The following is a 19,784-nucleotide window of genomic DNA, read 5'->3' as shown; positions in this document are numbered from 1 at the left end:
TTTTTATATCTTTTTTGGTTTTAGAGCTATTGAGCTTGGGAGCTGGCTTCTCTGCTCCCTCCTTATCAAATTTAAGTGTGTCACTTCAAAAGCGTGTATCTCAAAAACTATCAATACTATTAAAAAGTTATCAACTACAAAAATAGAGAACAAACTTAGGTCTCTATCTTTGTACTTGACAACTTTTTTGTGTCTCTTTTGGTTTTAGAGATATTGAGCTTCAAAGTTGTCTTTTCTGCTCCCTCCTTATCAAGTTCAAGTGTGTCACTTCCAATACGCATAACTCAAAATCTTTTACCGATATCAAAAAGTTATCAACTGCAAAAATAAAACTCAAATTTAGTTTTACATTTTTGTAGTTAACAACTTTTTGATAGCTTTACTATCTTTTGAAATCAGGGTGCTCAACCGAAGGTAAAACCGATGAAAAACCGATTTTTTTTAACCGATGAAAATCGTTTCTCTCTCCGAAGAATTTTAACCGATTTCTCAAAAACTAAAATCGGTAGCAAATCGATCAACAATCGGAGAAGAATCGATTTTCTTCGATTGTGTTTTGAAAAAAACCGTTCGGTTTCGGTTTTTATCGGTTTAGAAACCGATTAAAAAACCGATTATTCTTCGATTTTTACCGATTTTCATCGGTTTTTCTGAAAATTCAAACTCTAGGGCGGTTTGTCACGTTTCGATTACTTCACACGTTTTTTTCTATTTTTAAAGAACATTTGAACAAAAATGAAAATATCTATTTTTACGTAAAATCTAAATTAAGAACAGTGCAAAATATGATAAAAACGTGACAAACCGGCGTAGAGTTTGAACTTTCAGAAAATCCGGTGAAAATCGGTAAAAATCGAGTAACAATCGGTTTTAACCGGTTTCTAATCCGAACAAAATCGGTTTTTTCTCAAAACAATCGAAGAAAATCGAATTTTAACCGATTTTTCCCTGGAGAAAAACCGATTTCTTTTTTAAAAACCGACTCATATTTTCACCGATTTTTTAATCAATAACCGATTTTAATCGGTTTTGAAGTATCGGTTGAGCACCCTGTTTGAAATATTAAGCAACAAAGTTAGCCGTTTTTTTTTCTTTGTCAAATTCAGATATGTCACTTCTAAGACGTATATCTCAAAAACTAGAAAAGGTATCAAAAAGTTATCAATTACAAAAATGGAGAACAAACTTAGATCTTTATTTTTAAAGTTAACAATCTTTTTGTATCTCTTGTATCTCTTTTCGCTTTATACATATTGAGCTTGGGAGCTGGCTTCTCTGCTCCCTCCCTCCAATTTCAGACGTGTCGCTTCAAGAGCGTGTATCTCAAAAACTATCAATGCTATTAAAAATTTACCAACTGCAAAAATAAAACTTAAATTTAGTTCTACATTTTTGTAGTTGACAACTTTTTGATAGCTTTACTAGTTTTTGAGATATTAAGCAACGAAGTTAGCCGCTTTTTTCTCTGTCGAAATCAGATATGTCACTTCCAAGACGCATACCTCAAAAACTAGAAAAGGTATCAAAAAGTTATTAACTACAAAAATGAAGATCAAATTTAGATCTCCATCTTTGTAGTTGACAATTTTTTTATAGAACTGCACTCTGGGGTACTGTACCAGCTTTGGTCTCCGCGCACACTTTTGTCCACTGTGGCTAGATTTACAAGCGCATATCTCAAAAGTGGGCGGAGCTATCGAAAAGTTATCAACTACAAAAATGAAAATCGAACCTAGATCTGCATTTATGGAGTTGATCACTTTTTTGTACGGTGACTCCCTCAGGGGCGCCCGAGCCAAAGTGCCATGAGAGCTTTACTCTCTGCGAGCCATAGACCGCGCAAAAATTTCACTTCTCAACCGAAGTTTTGGAGCTCTAGACTCCTTTTCTAAGCCTTTATGCATTGCTATTTTAACTTTTGGGCTCCTCCTCGACGTGCCCTTGTTCTTCTAATATTCATCTCTCATCAGCTGCGGAGATTAGACCTATTTTCTGCGTCTCCTCTCCACATTATGCATAAATCTCTTTGCTTTTTTCTCGAATTCTCTTCATTTCCCCATACTATTTTCCTTTCTTTCTCTCTTTAGGCGTCTCCTTGTTGCTACTACTCTCCGTCTCCTGTTTATCGATTCCCCGTCCCCGTTTCCTCTTCACAAGAGCCGCCAGCACCCACACGTCTCCATTTTATCGATATATTTCCTTTTTGACTTCTTCTAGATATCAAAAACGATGGGATCCTCTGCGATGCCTGCGTTTGCCGACGTTCTCTCTATGGTCGCCTCGATTCCTGATGAATGTCATCAGAGACGTGTGACCCATTGGGCCAAGGAGAAATATAAGGTTGAGGGAGAGTTGGAGGAGAAGGTGGAGAGATTGGAGAAGACGTTGGCGAATCGCGACTTTAAAGTGAAGAATTTGGAGCAGGTAAGAGGAGGTTATAGGGATTCTGAATCCGTTTTTAGATTTTGATTAGCTGAAAAATGAGCGGAGTTAGAGGAGTTCTAGTCACGAAATCCAGGAGTTTGAACACTGAAATCACAAGAATTCTGAATCTGCATCCAATTTTTGCTAGACGGAACATGAGCAGAGATCCGAAGATTGATTTTCATTTCATTTTCAAATATCCGGAAAAAAAACTTGAATTCAAGTCTTTTCTCAGATTTTAGCCTTCTCCGAGTTCTCGTCTTCTCCAGATTTCTAGTCTAACTTGGATTTTAGGTCTTGCCCGGATTTTGAATAATTTTTCACACGAAAAAATAACACGCGATCGGTATCGTTTGTCTCCCTTCTCCGTATTTAAGTCTTTCCAAGATTTTCGAAATTTTTCAAAATCCTAGTTAGACTAGAAATCTGGGGAAGACAAGAATCCGTAGAAGGCGAAAATCAGAAAAAAAAGACTGAAATTCGAGAAAAACAGTATTTCGGGAAAAAAGTTTTTAAAATTCCAAAAAAGTCAGAAATCTGAAAAACCTTTTTCTTCCCCAGATTTTGAAAATTCGGAAAAGAAAAAAGTGGAGCGAAAAATAGATTTTATCACTTTTAGAGGCCATCTATATCAGAATCCACTTCTTTGTATTCAGAATCTCTTTTTTTCTTTCCAGGATATTCATAATCCGGGGAAGACTAGAAATCGAGTTAGACTAGAAATCGAGTTAGACTCAGGCAATTTTGATATGGTTAGTAAGCTGAAATTGTGAGGATTTTGAATATGTTTTCAGATTTCAATTATCAGGAAAATGAGCCCAGGTACAGAGCTTCCAACTGTCGGCTTTTTTTGTGCAAAAAGACATTTTTTGAAATTAAAATCGGAATCCTCACAATTCCAGCTTTTTAGCCATATCATATCAATAATTTTCATTGAAACCGTCAAATTTCAATTTTTCCATTTGTAGCTGAAATTAATCGACTTTCAGAAAGTGTGACTGTTTCAGAAGTGATTGAGTCATTTCAAGATCTAACGTTGCAAAAATCCTCATTTTTTCAATTTCCAGAACGCCAAGTTGCTCCAGAACGTCCAAGTGGCCTACAACACCATCAAGAAGGATTTCTCGACATCCGAGAAGAAAGTCCGTATTCTCGAGGGCCAAATCGAAGCGATGGAGAAAGATATTCTCGAGAAGAACCAGGCGATCAAGGCGATTCTCAGTGAGTCGGATGATCTCCAGAAGCAATTGGAGGATTCTGAGAAGAAGAACGTCTTCTATGAGAAGGAGATCACCAAGTTGTTAGATGAGAAGGAGCAGTTGTTGGAGGCTGCCAAGAAGGAAGAAGAGTCTTCAGATGAGTCTTCAGACGATTCTGATGACGATTCTTCTGAAGATTCTGACGATGATTCCGAGAGTTCCGATGAGTCGGAAGATTCCGACGACGACGACGATGACCAGACTCGATTCGTCGCCGCTGCCACGTTGCTCCGCCGAATGGAGTCGACAATCGAGAAACTTGAGGCTTCGGAGGAAAAAGTCAAGAAATTGACAGAAGAGTTGGAATCTGTTAAAAAAGAGCAACAAGAAATGGAGACAGCATTCACTGACCGTCACACTAAATTAGCGGAGCTCGCCACTGATTCACAGGCAAAATACGAGAAATGCGAGCAGAGCAAGAAGGAAATGCATCTTCAATGGTCTAAAAAATTGGATGCCGAGAGACTTTTGAAGGAGAAAGCTCTGAAAGATGTTTCTTCGGCAACTCGAACAATTGACTACATGAAAAAGATCATGCACGCGGAGAACACCAAATTCCAATCGATGATCGATGAAGCTGAGAAGAAACAGCTCTCGATTACTGAGGAGTTGAAGGTTACTAGAGATCAGAAACTCGCATTGGAAAGAAAATTTAAGAAACTCGACGATGATTACAAAGCGAAGAGAGCTGTAAGTTTATAATTTGAAAACTAATTGAAAACTAAAACTCACTTTCAAATTTACAGACCATTGCTGAGAAAGATCTACTGCTTTTTATCCAAAGGAACACCCTAAAGGAGCTCCGGGAGTCGGAGAGAAACCAATGCGATCAACGATTGGCTTCTCAAGACAAATTGGTGGCTCAAATGGAGAAGACGTTCGAACTTCAAGAGGAAATCAAGAAGTTGAATGATAAGATTGAGAATCTGGGGGTGGAGAATATTGAGTCTGAAGATGAAGAGGAAGAAGAAGTTAAAGAAGAAGTTAAAGAAGAGAAGGAGCAAAAAGAAGAAGACAAGGAACAAGAAGTTGAAGAGAAGAAGGTGGTTGATGAGGAAGAGTACAACTCGGACAGCTCATTCGAGCCAATCGACGAAGCCGATCTCTACGATTAAATGTAAAATACTGTACAGACAAATGTATTTTTCTTGTTACAAATGTTCTCACCCTATTCTAAACTCAGGAATATTCTCCCCCATCACGTCTTTCTCAGGTTTCCTTCCTAAAAACTAAAAAAAAATAATCTCAACAATTGAAAACTAAACATATTCCACGAATGTATTGAATTTCTTCTGAAGCTAATAAAAAATGTTACAATATTTGAGGTATTCACAGAGTATACAAAAAGGATTTTGAGACAAACACCAGACGAATAGCCTAATAATAATTGTCTAAATGATAAGTAAGTACACACTAATTATATAATATACAGGAGGGGTTAGTTTGGGGAAAAGGGGGTGGGGATTAGATACATTTCAATTTTCAATAGGGTGGAGTGTCGAGTTTCTCCACATGGAAACGTCCTTGTTGGGAGCTGATATTCTGCGGTGACGACTCCAACAGCTCAGCGGTGACAGTTTCCTCCGAATCGTCATGGCTTCCCACCAATAAAACGTTTTCATCAGAGCCATCGTTCGATTTGAATGTTGAGACAGAGTTCGTGGAAGGGGAGAGACCGCGAAGACTTCCAGAAACCAATGGAGTCGAGCATGTCATCACACCAGTTCCGAATGAAGAACACACGGAGTAGACTGATTGGGTTTCTGAAATTCAAAAAAAAAATCAAATTGGTTTTGAGAAGACAAAACTCACTGCTCATAGCGGTTCTTGCCGAAGAAACCGACGTCATTCGGCGCGGCGACACAGAACCTGCGAACAAATCATCGAGTCCTATCGGTGATAGTGTCAATTTCTCCGGCTTCTCGGCGTACATTTGGGGAGTAGAAGACAAGCCGATTTGAAGCTAAATGTCATAAATAAGACCATTTATTAATTGATTTTATGTGCTTACTGCTTGTTCTGGTGTTCTCACTCCAAAAGGAATGGCGTTTCGCGATGCATCATGGTTGTGAGTGTTGTCGCTGTCAATGGCGGTGTGGTTGAAGTGAGCGACAAGAACCGGGGAGATTCCGACAATTGGTTCGATGGGAATCTGAAAAAGTAAGCAGTTTTTTGTTTAAATGTCACGCTACTCACAGTATCATTCCTAGCGACTTCCGGATAAAGAACTCTCGCTGGCTTTCCTCGAATTTTCGCCCAGATTCTTGAAATTCTCGATTTGAAACCATAATTCTGCTTCGTCCAATGCGGATTAAAGTGTAGTGACTGTTCTGCGTCTAATTGATCAACGACGAATGTAATCTTGTTTTTCTCTTGCCATTTTCTGTATTGTTTCAAATGAGTTCCCAACGTTACAAACATGAATGCAAAGTAGGCGAAGAAGAGAACGACGGCGACGAACACAAACAAGGCGAACTCTGAAAAATGAGGAAAATGATAACGTAAGTTGTTTTAGAACAAACCCATCGATGTCTCATTCCGAATATCCAGACTCTGTGAGTTTTCGCTATCTCGATTCTCGAATGCGAAATGATATTTTTGTCCAGCGAGTGCAGCTCCTCGAATACAAAGATACAATGCAACGCAAGCGAGAGGAGTGATGAATAGTATGAACAAGAAATCGACGAATGGGTTTCGGTTCGTTGGTTCGGTGCGCACTTTTTTGTATCCTCTCTGGCGAATGTAGTCTCTGAAGTTGCGGGATTTCCTGAAAAAATTCCAGTTAGTTGCAAAACTTTCGATTTTTTGAGCTTACTGTTTGATTTTGAATGAGAATTTGCAGATCTCACAACTCGTCGTTCTCGTCAGTGTGAGCCAGTGTTCGAGACAACTTCGATGAAATAATCCCATTGTTCCGGAGCATCTACAGGGAGAAATGAGCGGTTCGCCGGCTTGTTTTCCGAGATACGGGATCGAAGTTTCACCGCACATGCAGATCCGACACACTGCCGGACCTAGCGATGCGTTGAAGTCTTCCATGAACCCGATCTGCAATTTAAAAGTTTTTATCGGAGTTTATAAACATATGAAACGAATAAGACTTAATGAGCGTTGTTTTTGTGGGAAAATTGTCAACAATTATGAAAAGAAAAGCAAAAACTCTGAAAAAACAATTTCTGTGGATTTTGAGAGCAAAAAACGAAGAAAAAGTGGGATTTTTTACATTTTAAACAGAAAAAACCACCTCAAAAGGTTTTATCATCATAAAAGGCTTTAAAAATTGCGAAAAACTTGGAAAAACCAAAAGGAAATTCCAACAAAACATCAAATTTCGAAAGGCGCGGCCCGAAGATTACTGTAGACGTTAAAGGCACATGTTTATTTTCAAATGGGTCTCGCCACGATTTCATTTTTTACTGTTTATTTTTGAATTTTTGCACTGAAATTCCTTCCTTCTCGCTGCTCTCCTTCGCTGAAAATGGTTGTTTCCACCGTGTTTTCCCCAGTTCTTTCGTCAAATACCACAGTACAGTTGAAGCATCGAAAAACCAGCTCGATGACGACACTTGTGAGTTAAAAAAATTTAGTATATGCTTTAAAAAGTTTAAGTTGTTTGTTTTTCAGTACGAAGACTTGATGAACACCGCTTTCTACGAACCAGAATACGACTTTGAAGCCGAAATGTGAGAAAACTTGTGAAAAAAAAGCCAAATTTCCCAAAATTGTTTTTTCAGACTCCCAAGCAAATCAAAAACCGAGAAAAAGAGCTCAGATGAGTGCGAAGAATGGTTCGGCCAACTCAAAAAAGAGCATCCACTGATGATTCGTTCCCTTCCGATTGCCGTCGAACTCTTCTCCATACTATTCATCACGCTCGTCTTGAACAAATCGGGAATCAGCAATTCTGTAGATAAAATTGCCGCTCATCTGTACTATTTCCTAATCTGTTTCATGTTTTAAATGTATTGCATGTTATTATTATTATTAGCTGCATCAGCTAGTTGTAGGATTCGGTTGTAAATCTATCAATTTATTGAAATATCAACAACAACAACAAAAATGTAACAATTTAAAGCGGCCTCAACCACGACTTCGCGATAGAACTATATCTATCCCTGAGCTCTGTGTCCAAATCTTTCCCTTTCTTGCAAACATAAACATAATAATGAAAGGTCTCCCCGAATTCAAACATTTCGACGGACCAATTCTTCTCTCGAAGCAATGCAGGAATCCGGAAATGAGGTTGGGTAAACGACACTGATATAAACATTCCATCAGGCTTCAAAACTCTACAAATCGACGAAAAAATGTTCTCAAGGTTGCGAAGCGCCTCGTCCGACGGCTCCCACGCACTTTTCTCCGTCACCAGAATCGCTTCGATCGTGGCTTTCTCGAAAACAACGTCAAATGAAGAGGATTCACAGTTGGCGAGTGTCGTGATGTCATCGGCGATCCATTCCATGTAGGGGTGCTCCAATTTTCCGTTTTCGATGAGAACCTGCAGAAAAACCGGCTAATTTAATTGTTGTCAAGGCTCGGGTACAAAAAATGACACTCTTTTTTATCAATTTTCATCGAAAATGTGACCATTTCTGTTGATTTTTAAGAATTTCTTCTAATTCTGAACGATATTTAGTCGAAAATGTTACTTTTTCAAGAAAAAAATTCAAAAATCTTGGAGCCAAAACACCCGGGCCTGACAAATATGAAGCTTTGGCTTAATTACTTGGGAATAATCCACGTTTGTGATATTTTTGAAGCCAAGATTCCATAACTGCATCGATACTTGACTGGAGCCGCACCCGATGTGAGCGATTCTAGAAATCTCTTTTTATTTTCTCATCTTCCTTTTTTAAAGAAAAAACCTGGAATCTTTAGAAATCAGAGGTGTAATAATATGCTCGAAAGCTTCCAAACCACTGAGCCATTCGAAATTTTTCTCAGTTTTGAATCGCTCATCCCAGTAGTCCATTCGCGCGTATTGGCTGTTGGATTCCATCTGGACCTCGATTTTTTAAATATAAAAAAACTTGTTCCAGAGAGTATAACGAAAGAATGCGATGGGTTGGAACCTCTTCGCTTTCAAATTCTAAACAAAAAAGAATAATTATCATTACTTATATTAAACATTCAATGAAATTTCGGGACAATTGAGAGTGGGAGAGAGAGAGAAAACGGTGAAGTCTCAAGTTTAAAAGAAAACTAGAAAGCGACAGTGAATAAGCGTGGACGTTTTGACGTATAAATTAATTAATGAAACAAAAAAGATTCGATCTGAGAAAAGTGGGTGAAAATATACGAAAAGGAAAGGAAGAGAGTCGAGACGAAACCAAGGAATATAAAAAGGGAATAAAACATGTTTGGGTGAGAAAAGAGATGACTTGAAGATCTCGAAAAAAGTGGGAAGAAAAGAGAACAGGTAAGTGTTGAAAATCGAACAGACAGGGGGCATCAGGGAGCCGCCGCATAAAATACAGATAAAAGTCAATAATTATTCAAGTTTGAACCTTCTTTCATGTCTGTCTTCCTCATATGAGAGTTCGTTTAATACGGCGCGAATCCTGGACGTCTTCTGGCTCCACGTCCTCTTGGCCGGAATCCACCGGCGTAGACATATTTTACAATGACGCCTCCGCGTCCGCGACCACCACGTCCACGGAATGGAGGTCTGTTCGTCGATGAGAGACCTGGCCGATTCGTTCGTTTTGGATCAACTTTGATTTGTCTGCCGCGAAGAAGACTGTCTGTCATGGCGAGCGCGTTCTGCATTCCATCTTTCTCGGTGAACTCGACATAGGCGAATCTGAACAGAAAATAATTAAAAAGGTTATTTTTACGAAGAAAAGCTCAAAACTTACCCTTTCGGATGTCCACTGAATTTGTCGCACAAAATAGTGACACGAGCAACTGATCCGCATCCGTGGAAATGTTGCTCTATTTCCTCTGCCGTAGCTCCGTAGTCAACGTTTCCCACGTAGACTGATTTGGCGTCTGCCTCGGCTTTCTCCTCTGGTGTCAACAATGATTGTGTCGAGTTACTCTGGCTGCTGGTGTTCAGGTTCATGTGCCCGACCATCTCATTCTGAATTGCCTTAAGTTTCTTCTGCTCCTCCTCAATCTCGTTCAAGTCTCCTTCAATTGCAGAGAGATCCTGTAGAAAATCAATAATTGCGAATCTTTTGCTGAATAGAAAGAATGGTATTACCGCATCGTCTTCTGTGATGTCATCGATGTTAAGAACATCATCGTCGATAATGTTGTTGTCGCTCATTGTTGTGTGATGTCGGAGTGAATCGGAGGTACACTGAAAATTCGAAAATATGTATATGTTGATATGGATCAATAAAAAAGAAAGAAAATAAGGAAACAAGCAAGAAATTACCGAGAATATACTAGAATAAACGATCAATAAACAAAAAATAACTGAAATTTCGGTGTATTCGAAAGTCTTTCGAAACCAGTGCTAAAACAATGGAAATTTTGAAAAATCAATATAGAAACGATGATATTTTCGAACAGAAAGGATAAAATGGCAAGAAAATCGAAGAAAGAACAAGAAAAAATGAGAAAATCAGATGAAAACTGGTAGAAGATTGTCGTTAACCATCAACGTATTCTCAGCACTGAATGTGACCAAAAAAAGAGAAAAACGAGACATTACGAAAATCGAAGAGACGCAGACGCGCGTTCGTTGCGAGACCCGCGCGTCTGTCTCATTGGAGCGCGCTTGCTTCGGTAGGTTTTACTGGGAATTTTATTTTTTAATATATTTTTTCCTCAAAATTTCAATTTTTAATTTTATCAGCCTGTTTCGAAAATTGTCAAAAAAAACTATTGATTAAAACATTGTTTAAAAACCTATATTCTTCTAGCCATGGCTCCAAAAAAGACAAGTTCCCGCGCCACAGACAAAAGTAAAAATGAGGACGATGAAGAACATAGCAGTGAGAACAGGTAATTTATCATTTTCTAAAGCTCAAAAATAAAAAATACACTATTTTAAGCAATGACGAATGTGAAGGTGAAACTTCGAAAGCGTCTGACCCAAAAGATGGCGAAGAAAGTGAGGGAGAATCGAGTGATGCCAGTGATGAACAAGAAGAGAATAGTGATACGAGTGGTGATGAAGGAGAGGCGGAGCCGGTAGGTTTTTCATTAAATATCGCAATTTTCAACAAATTTCTTTCCAGATTGTGCTAAATGTGACACAACGCGCGAAACGAGTGACTGCGGGTAACAAAATGGCGGCTCTTTTGGCATCCGCTGATCAGGAAGACGAGTTTTACAAGACCGCTTATGGAGGCTTCGAAGAGGTAGGTTTTCCTGATTTTCCCTGTTTTAATTGAACTTTTTTGCAAAAAATCTTCACTTTTTAATAAAAAAAATTCCAGAATGACGAGGTCGACAGAGAATTCAAGTCACCGGTTCACTCTGATGATGATGAGGTTGACTCGGATTTCGATAAGGAAGAAGAGGATGACGAGCCGGTTAGCGGAGGAGAAGACGATGGAAAACCGAGGAGAAAGAAGAAGAAGTTTAATGTAAGAGCTCCCAAAATTTCACAAAATTATGACAATTTTAAACTGTTTTCTTTTAGGAACCAAGACGAGGTATGACTGCCGACGATATTCTGGCGAAGAACAAGAAATGGGCGATGGCACGATTGGCTGGTAATATGGTGGCGGCGAATACGGTGGATGATAAAACACAGATGGCGATGTTGAAGGAGGCGGAGAAGACGGAGAAAATGAATATTGAGTCGTTGAAAAAGTGAGGTTTTGGAGAACAGTTTTCCATTTTGGAGCCGTTTTTAGTTCGAGAGAAACATTTTAAATTTTTTTATGAAACAATGATTTTCGACACTAATCAAGAAGAAACGGTTTCATGCATACTTGTCAAAGCCCGGGAATTTTGGAAAATTTGAAAAATTACCAGAAATTTTCACAGTTACTATGAAAAACTGAAAAAATTTCAAAAAAAAATTGAAAAAAAAAGTTCATTTTTTGAAGCCGGGTCTTCAGGCCTTGACAAGTATGGTTTCATGTAATTTATATGTTGTCTATGTAGCGTTTTTGTCGATTTCGAATTATAAGTGAACCTTTGTCTGTGAAATAGAGACGCAGTACAATTATGATGACCAAATCTTAAATTTTCGACTTTGATTTATGCACATCCATCTGTTTTTCGAAGATTTTCATCCCCTTTTGATCATTTTTGCGGTTTATTGGGTCCCAGCACTATCTAGATTAATTGAAACCTTAAATAGACTCCATAAGCTGTTTTCCAAGCCTAAGGGATAGTTTGGTTGCGAAAATTTTGCAAAAATCATTCATTTTGGTTTATTTTATCAAAAAAAGTTATAATTATTCTGTGCTTTTTGTCTAAAAGTTTTCAAAAATTGTTTTCAAAAACCTTTTTTCCTTTCAGATACGAGGAATTCGAGCTGGAAAGGAAGCGAAAACGTGAGAAGAACACCGTTCGCGTCTTCCCTCCAGGACCCAGAGAGCAGATCAAAATGACTGCCGGTGGAACGACTGTTACAGTATCAGAAGTCAAGGTAGGCATGTTTTCTGGGGGAAAAGGCTCCGAAAACGGCTAATTTTTGCGGTTTTTACTGTAAATTAGGTTTTTCTAAAAGCAGAATATGGTTTTTGGTTCTTTCTCGAATCTAGACTCATTTTCTCAAAAAACTGAATTTGAGCTGAAAATCTTGAAATTCTCATACTTGTCATGGCCCGGCTTCAAAAATGAACCAATTTTTTTCGGTTTTTCATAGAAAATTTGAAAATTTCATATGATTTTTCAGAATTTCTTCTATTTCTAAATGATAGTCGAAAATTTGACTTTTTCGCGAAAAAAAATCGAAAAAACTTGAAATTTTAACTCTGGCGCCAAAATACTCGGGCCGGGCCTTGAAAAGTATGGAATTTTGAGCTGAAAATCTCAAAATTCCCACCTATCTTCCCTTTCACTTGATAATTTTTTTGCTCTTTTTGCTTCATTTTCCTCACTGATCCCTCCTCCTTCACATAATAAAATCCCTCTTTTCATTGGCTTCCTACCAATACGTTTCCATGGCCACTGAGCCATTATCCTTCTCTCAAAGTGCTCCACACGAACATCTTCTCGAGCCAATGACAAAACATATTTTATTGATGCGCCCCGTGCCCCCTTCTTCTTCTGAAGAGGCAAAGCAGCAAAAAGAAGAAGAAGAAGAGGACCCCGGGAAATGCCCATTTTCCAGGGGATTTCGTCGGATAATCGACGGGCGGTTCTCTGGCAGAAGGGGTCCCCCTCTGACGCTATATATGTGTGTATGTCCTTGAGTATTCCTTCTCCTGTTTATCCAATTTTTTTCATTTTTTTTATTCTATAGACTATAGAGTTCTTACTTGGAACATGAAGTGTATGCAGTGCCATCCTTCACTAATCCCTTCTTCCTGTTGCCTTTTCTCGCTTTTTTTCAGGAAGAAGATACTCTGCTTCTTCTTCTTCTTCTTCTCCGTATGTTTATCTGATGTCGTCGTTCTTCGCATACATACACAAACTTTTTTTCGTCCATCACTGGGCGGGCTTCGTCAAAATTGCATCTCATTTTGGGCGCACTAGATAGAGACTCCCTTTTTCATTGCCATCGAAATTCCAGAGTGAGTTTTGGGTTGGTTCTCTCTCTCTATGTCAGTCACTGAATTGAAAAAAGGAGCCCCCCCCCCCCCTCGTCAAGCTACTGGAGCCTCTGGCGCCGCGCACATAACGCCGCCTGGAGCTTCTCCTCTTGCTCTCTTCGTTTCTCATGGCTTCTCTCACCCCCAGTAGTAGTAGAGCAGTTGGGGTTGGGAGGGGGGGACTCGCCGACTCTGCCACACTGGTTGCTCCGGCTCCCGCTCTGCTACTGCTGATGCTTCTTCTTCTTATTTCTCCGTCTTCTGCTTCTTCTTCTAAACGAAAAGTCTCTGGCACCCTCCACTCCTCTACGCTCTCGACTTTTTCCGCGGACCTCTTTTCTTTCTCAAACGACGACGCCCCGCCATCTTTTTCTCTGTCTCCCACTTTCGTCGTCGTCGCCAACAGAGCATTTTGCACTTCCCCTCACCCCTACTCTATAATCTTGTGTTCTCTGAGATTCCAGTCTGCAAAAGGATTCTGAAGATCGTTCAGATGGTTTTCCAGAATACAGGTTTCTTGGAGAATTCCCATGATTATTTTGCTCACGACCCGACCGCCAGTCTAGTCGTCTGTGTCTCCTCCTCCCCGCCGTCGTTTTTGTGGGATCCAGAGCGCGGTTTCCGCTCTTGTGACGTCATCACGTAGTGGAGAAGAGAAGCACCCTTTGAGTTCAGTGGAGCGAACCTTGAATTCAGAAGAGAAACTCTTGTGAAATTGTGTGAAACACCTTCACACATTTTCAATGAGTTGGGTACTTAACACGAGTTCAAGGTCAGAAGTCAATTTTGAAAAAAAATTGCTAGCGGGTTACCTAAAAGCTTTGAAAGCTAACAGGTGTTCCCCCGCTTCGTCTCATTACGAGAAAACAATGACGAAATGGAATTTGTCATTGAAAAAAACATGACGAGTACGTATGTTTGTCCTCCGCGTTCCAGTAGACAAAACAAAAACATTTTTGTCTCGGACAGGTCAGGGTACTGTAAAATGTTGATCTAGACTGACCAGGGAAAGTGGTGGAATTTGAAAGTTTTGACACGTTTTGTGTTCTCAGAATTTATAGAATGTGACCGTAGATCAAAATCAGCATTTTAGAAATGCTCGAGTTGATTATCATTGTCATTCTTCATGGAAACAGTTATCAAAAGTCATATTTTCGAAAGTTTGGTGAAAAATCTGCAATGTTGGACGAATTCGGAAATGCTCAGATTTTCAGCTTTCCTGACTCACCTTTCGCTGAAAAATGGGATTTTTTGAAACTGAAAGTTCATCATAGTCATTATAGTAATGATCTACCGTTTAGCGGGGTCGCTATCTGACGATCCAAATGATAAAAAAAGCTCCAGCGCTCTATGTCGCTTTTTGAGCCTATATCAGCTCGCCAGAGTTCTTACAACTGCGCTCTACCGAAATGCCCTTGAGAAATGTCTGTTTTTCTCTGAGGCTGTCAATTTCGCACTCTATTTTCTTCGGTTTCGGTAGAGCGCGGTTGTAAGAAGCGTGCTGTGCTAAAAGCTGAAACGGGTGTTCGCAAACCTACGACTAGACTAACTGTACTTTTGATCAACGGCGGTTAGGCTATGACAGCCTCGGTACTCCCCGGCACCAATGTCACCATAATCATTTTCACTCATCGTAGTCTGTTAGTCCGCCCAACCTATGTTTGTCGGACGGCAGTTTACTGTTGTAGTGAGAAGCGATTAGTGGTATTCCCCCTGCCCCCAACTTGTTTGCGTTTTCATCCACCCAAAAAAAATGTTTCAAAAAGTATCTTTGCTCCAACCTTTTCTGGTTCTGACGATGCAGAAGCAGCGTGAAAGTTGTCAAACTGGGAGAGAGAGAGGACAAAGTGTACAAGAGAAAGAGACCACTCGTCTTCTTCGGAGAGAAGAGAGCCCCCATCTTTTCTCTGTGCTCCCATACACGTCTTCTTCTTCTTCTTCTACTCCGTTTTTCGTTTTTCTTCCATCTTGTCGCCTTGCTTCTTCTTTTTCCTTTTTCATTGCTTCGTCTTTTTAGCTTCTTGTGTGTGGCCTCCGAAAAAATTGACATCGCTGTGTTAACTTTGAAACTCCTTCTTACCAAATTCATTGCGAGATGCTCTCAGTTTGCTTTTTGCTTATGTTGCACACAAATTGTTGGAAAAGAATAGAAGAAGCGCGCACCGCCCGTCGTCTATGTGTGTGTGTGTAACTGACTGCGGTGGTGGTGGTCTCGAATTTCACGTGTTTGACCATTTTGCCTGCTTCTTCTTCTTCTCCGCTACACATAGACTTCTTTCTTTAAATTTTCGCTCGAAATGGTTGGTCTAAAGATCATCATCGGGAGCTGATTCCCTCCAGATGTCTCATCGATTTACAATTCTGCAATCTCATCTTTCCCATCTTGTTGTCATCATGTTGTGGCGATCACAGTAGCGGTGAGAAGTGGTAGTCAGTTACCTCTTCGAAATAAAAATTTGTTTCCGATTCAATAGATTCGACCCCCGTCGTTTCCCTTCGGGTTGGTAGTGTCGTGTCGGACCTCAAACTTTCGCTTTCAATCGTCCAATTTCGGGTTTTTTTTTTCGTTCTTTTCTCTCGTCGTTTTTTTCGTCTCGATGTATGTTTTTTTGGGTTGGTTTCCATTTCCGCATCGGGGTCTTTTGAAATTTTAGGTAGAGAGGTCTTCCATTAGTTTTTGAAAGGGATACCTTTTCAGTGAGGTATATGGTTACTTTTTTCAAAAAGAGCACTCTGACGGCTTCTAGGATTTTCTCTCTCGTTTTGATACATTAATCTGAAAATTTCGAGATACTCCGGATGATCAAAGAACAAAAAGTTTTCTAGATCTGATAATAACTTTGCTGAAAATCTTCGCGGGAATACATGAATGAGTCTAGATGGTTTTAGATGTGATCTGTTCTGGAAGAGCTCCTGGAAATCTGGGCTCTTTGATACTCAAACATGAAAATTGTTTCGTTTTCTGTATCCTAAAATGTCCGTCTTCCTGGAATTTTTCGCTTTAAATCGGCAATTTCCTCCTCGTTTTCTGAAATTTGAAATAGTGAAACGCCTATTAGCTCGGCACAGTTCTTGCAACTGCGCTCCACCGAAATCCCCTTTAAAATTTCTCTTTTTTCTGAGTCTCTCAATTTCTTAACAATTTTTTTCCGATTTCGGTAGAGCGCGGTTGTAAGAAGCGTGTCGTGCTAATAGCTTCTCAACGACTTCTAGCCTTCACATTGATGTGTCTTGAATTTGAGGTCTCGAAGGGAAACTATACTCAATTTTTGAGACATTTTCTGAAACATCACTATGTAGATTGCCATAACCGTCGTGCTGAAAGTCATAAAGTTTTCTCATTTCTACAATTTTTAATGGCCAAAATTGTTTGTCTCTCTCTATCTCTCTTCGATTTCTCTCTATTTCCTCCTCCTTCTCATCATCAGCCACTGATACACTCTCGCCCACCCCGGGTGTTATCTCTCTCTCCTTCTGCTTTTTATCAAATTAGATATAAGACGGGCGGTCTGCTCTCGATTTGATACGTTTCCGGCCAGTTAGTAGTTAGAATGAATTCGTGATTTGTTTTCTGGGAAGTTTTTCTGAGTTCTCTCACTGATTCAGTTATCAGGAAAGTTGATCAACTAATCTTTTAAGACGATTTTCACAATTTGGTTTAAAAAAATTCCGGTTTGAACTGGCATTCTAATACAGCTTAAAGGGGGAGACCGCAATTCCAAAATTTAAGATTTTATAATATTAATCGATTCAGAAAGCCAGGAAAAAGAGAAAATCGTTTTGGAGATGGGTCTGAAAATCTGTCTTAAACGAGTTATGAGGCGTCAAAGTGCAAAAAATCGCTCCTCGTCGTGCAACTTTCAGTACATTTCAATAGAAATTCTCCTCGTCGCACACGTGAGTAAAATATTCTCAAACATTTTCAAGAAAAACTTTGAAAAATGAACATTCACGTACAGATGAGGAGAATTTCTATAAAAATGTACTGAAAACTGCACGGAGTTATTTTTGGCACTTTGAGACATCATAACTCGCTGCAGACTGATTTTCAGATTTAGCACCAATAGCATTGTATCTTTCCCCTGGCTTTCTGAATCGATTAATGTCACAAATCTTAAACTTTAGAAATCTGGTGTCCCCCTTTAAAACGAGATTTTTGAATATCAATGCTTCTCTCCTCCTACTTCCGACTGTCGTTATCTTTTCGTTTCAAAGAGAGAAAGAGAGACAAGATTTTGAATTATGAAACACATATAGTTATATATAATATATCTATTTTTAGAACAGACGTCATAGTGATTCCCCCGGAGAAAAAGGTTGTCGATCTCTCTTTCTGTTTTCCTCTTTTCCATCATTATTACTGTTTCCTTTTGTTTCACTATCGGCTTCTACTTGCCCTCTAACCCTCCCTCCCCTCCCCCCTCCCCTCATCTCGCATATATTTGCTTTTCGAAAGATCAATGCAATGTTCCCGCACTGACGTCACTTGTCCACAAATCAAAATGTGCGGAAGCAGTATTGCAGAGCCGAGAAGATGGTGATGGTGATGAAGAATTATATTTCGCCATCGATGTCTGAGTCTTCTCGATGAGAGATAGTTCTCTCCAGGAGTGTGAATCAGATGTTTAGTATAAATAGACGCGGAATTCTCGCTATTTTTGAGAGAGATTTTTTTGTTTCTGAAATGTTTTTGACTGAGAATAGTTAACTTTTATAACGCGATATAGGGAAGTTCCAGAGAAGCTGATGACGTGAGGATTCTGAATCGCTTTTCTATATTTTCATAAAATTTCGAGGTTTTTTACCTAGATTTTCGACTTGATAATATCGTATTTCAGCTCAATTTGTAGCTTTGAAAGTCTAAAATCTTCATCCACGGAAATTGCTGAAGAGATTCTGAATCTGTGGTCGAGTTTTTCCTGAAGAGCCAGGATTCTACACTGAATCATGAAACTCCAAAAGTTTTGATCCGAAACTTTGATATCATAAGATTTCCGAAAGCAGATTCAGAATCTCCACGTCTCTAGGGTTCCAATAATATATTTCACCCAAAGCTACAACTCTGAAAATCTAGACAAAAGTCCTCACATCTAGGTCCATTTCGGAGTTCTCCAGATTCTGAATCTCAACATTTTCATATCCGTTTAAACTCAAAACTTGCGGAGAAGAAAAAAGAAGAACCAATAATACATTTTCGGGGCAACACCAACTAACACACCTAAACTAAACTAGAATCTATAACTTTTGATATTGAATCCCTTTTTCTTCCCCAGATTTCCTGAAATCCAGAGAAGAAAAAAGAAGAATGAAAAAGAGAATTTCCGATTCTACACTAACTAACACACCTAAACTAAACTAGAATCTATAACTTCTGATAACTTGAACTTGATATAAATCTACTTGACGTCAGATTTCTATTCCTTCTTCTCACTACTCTCTTCTCCATGTTCATATTTTATTATAGTGGCCAAGCATCTCCCTCTTATCACCGTCTTCTTCACTTTTCCCACACTGTAAAACTCTATTCTCTCCTTCTTTCCACATTTTAACAATCTTCGTCACCGTTGCTCCCCGTACCAGTCTCTGACCGATAATTGAAACTTTTTCTCTCGATTTTCGGTCCCGCCTCCTCCAAGAATTCCAGCTAGAAGGCAGTCTTGCAGGAAGTTTTCTTCCGTTTCTTCTATCAATATTTTAGTGAAAGCCAATGTACATTCTCTACATTTTTTGGTAGCTATTCTCCTTCCGATATTGAAAAACAGTTTTCGAATTCGGTCTTTGGTCTCTATATGAATCTGGGGAAGGTACTGTATGAAATGTGAAAGCACCACATTAATATTCATGAGACACGGCTTTTTTTGTCTCTTTTTGAATTCAAACCCAAATACCACCAACATCCATTTTCGAATTGACTCTCTCTTTTCCCCATCCTTCTCCCTTCCATCCAACTGAATCACTTACTTTGAAATGTATCAGTAGTTGAGTGCTCTCCATCTCTCTCTCCCTATCTATCTGCGTCTCCTCGTATTCCATACTCTCTCACCCCACTACCGCCCGGCTCGCTTTGGCTCCCCAGACACCCTCTCAGACACACTGACCACCGCTCGTCTCACTACACCACTAGCGGTCCCTCTCCGCGACGAAGCGGAGAGACGGGGACGCCGCTTCGAAACTCGTACACCCTCCCCCCTCCCATTCCGTTATCACCTCTCTGCGTCTCTCTTCATTTTATTGTTCTCTCGCTTACTCATTGTGATAGATTGCCTTGCCAACTCCAACTCGCGCGGCTTCAAAACACCAATTTTCGAATAATATTTTGCACTTTTCTCTGTCATATTGTTATCGATAACAAATCTCCCCTTGTTTTCAGACATTCAAATGCGACCGCCCACGAGATCGAAATCTGTGCGCTGTCACTGGTCGACCGGCTCGATAT

At 39.6% G+C, this 19,784-nt stretch overlaps 6 protein-coding genes across 6 annotated transcripts; 3 read left to right on the top strand and 3 right to left on the bottom strand.

The window, feature by feature from the left end:
- Window positions 1–2,229: 2,229 nt before the first annotated feature.
- Window positions 2,230–4,798, top strand: GCK72_000522 (uncharacterized protein; the record flags this gene model as incomplete). Its single annotated transcript, XM_053722543.1, has 4 exons — window positions 2,230–2,424; window positions 3,102–3,176; window positions 3,492–4,373; window positions 4,430–4,798. The coding sequence occupies 4 exons, from the start codon at window positions 2,230–2,232 to the stop codon at window positions 4,796–4,798; spliced, it is 1,521 nt and encodes a 506-aa protein (XP_053591188.1).
- Window positions 4,799–5,165: 367 nt separating this feature from the next.
- GCK72_000521 (uncharacterized protein) lies at window positions 5,166–6,722 on the bottom strand (the record flags this gene model as incomplete). The annotated part of the gene is made up of 6 exons (XM_053722542.1): window positions 5,166–5,446; window positions 5,496–5,646; window positions 5,695–5,835; window positions 5,880–6,160; window positions 6,206–6,450; window positions 6,499–6,722. 6 exons carry the CDS (start codon window positions 6,720–6,722, stop codon window positions 5,166–5,168), a joined length of 1,323 nt encoding a protein of 440 aa, XP_053591187.1.
- A 439-nt stretch (window positions 6,723–7,161) lies between these two features.
- Window positions 7,162–7,643, top strand: GCK72_000520 (uncharacterized protein; the record flags this gene model as incomplete). Its single annotated transcript, XM_003109237.2, has 3 exons — window positions 7,162–7,251; window positions 7,308–7,366; window positions 7,418–7,643. 3 exons carry the CDS (start codon window positions 7,162–7,164, stop codon window positions 7,641–7,643), a joined length of 375 nt encoding a protein of 124 aa, XP_003109285.2.
- A 109-nt stretch (window positions 7,644–7,752) lies between these two features.
- GCK72_000519 (uncharacterized protein) lies at window positions 7,753–8,682 on the bottom strand (the record flags this gene model as incomplete). The annotated part of the gene is made up of 3 exons (XM_003109298.2): window positions 7,753–8,181; window positions 8,410–8,500; window positions 8,549–8,682. 3 exons carry the CDS (start codon window positions 8,680–8,682, stop codon window positions 7,753–7,755), a joined length of 654 nt encoding a protein of 217 aa, XP_003109346.2.
- Window positions 8,683–9,227: 545 nt separating this feature from the next.
- Window positions 9,228–9,954, bottom strand: GCK72_000518 (uncharacterized protein; the record flags this gene model as incomplete). The annotated part of the gene is made up of 3 exons (XM_003109227.2): window positions 9,228–9,486; window positions 9,542–9,834; window positions 9,889–9,954. The coding sequence occupies 3 exons, from the start codon at window positions 9,952–9,954 to the stop codon at window positions 9,228–9,230; spliced, it is 618 nt and encodes a 205-aa protein (XP_003109275.2).
- A 603-nt stretch (window positions 9,955–10,557) lies between these two features.
- GCK72_000517 (uncharacterized protein) lies at window positions 10,558–12,507 on the top strand (the record flags this gene model as incomplete). Its single annotated transcript, XM_053722541.1, has 7 exons — window positions 10,558–10,637; window positions 10,688–10,826; window positions 10,874–10,996; window positions 11,075–11,224; window positions 11,281–11,453; window positions 12,111–12,240; window positions 12,490–12,507. 7 exons carry the CDS (start codon window positions 10,558–10,560, stop codon window positions 12,505–12,507), a joined length of 813 nt encoding a protein of 270 aa, XP_053591186.1.
- Window positions 12,508–19,784: the final 7,277 nt, after the last annotated feature.

The sequence above is a fragment of the Caenorhabditis remanei genome, chromosome I (assembly GCF_010183535.1).
Source record: "Caenorhabditis remanei strain PX506 chromosome I, whole genome shotgun sequence".
NCBI lineage: Eukaryota > Metazoa > Nematoda > Chromadorea > Rhabditida > Rhabditidae > Caenorhabditis > Caenorhabditis remanei.
Note: the sequence above shows the minus strand (reverse complement) of the source record. Positions and strands in the feature narration are given on the sequence as shown.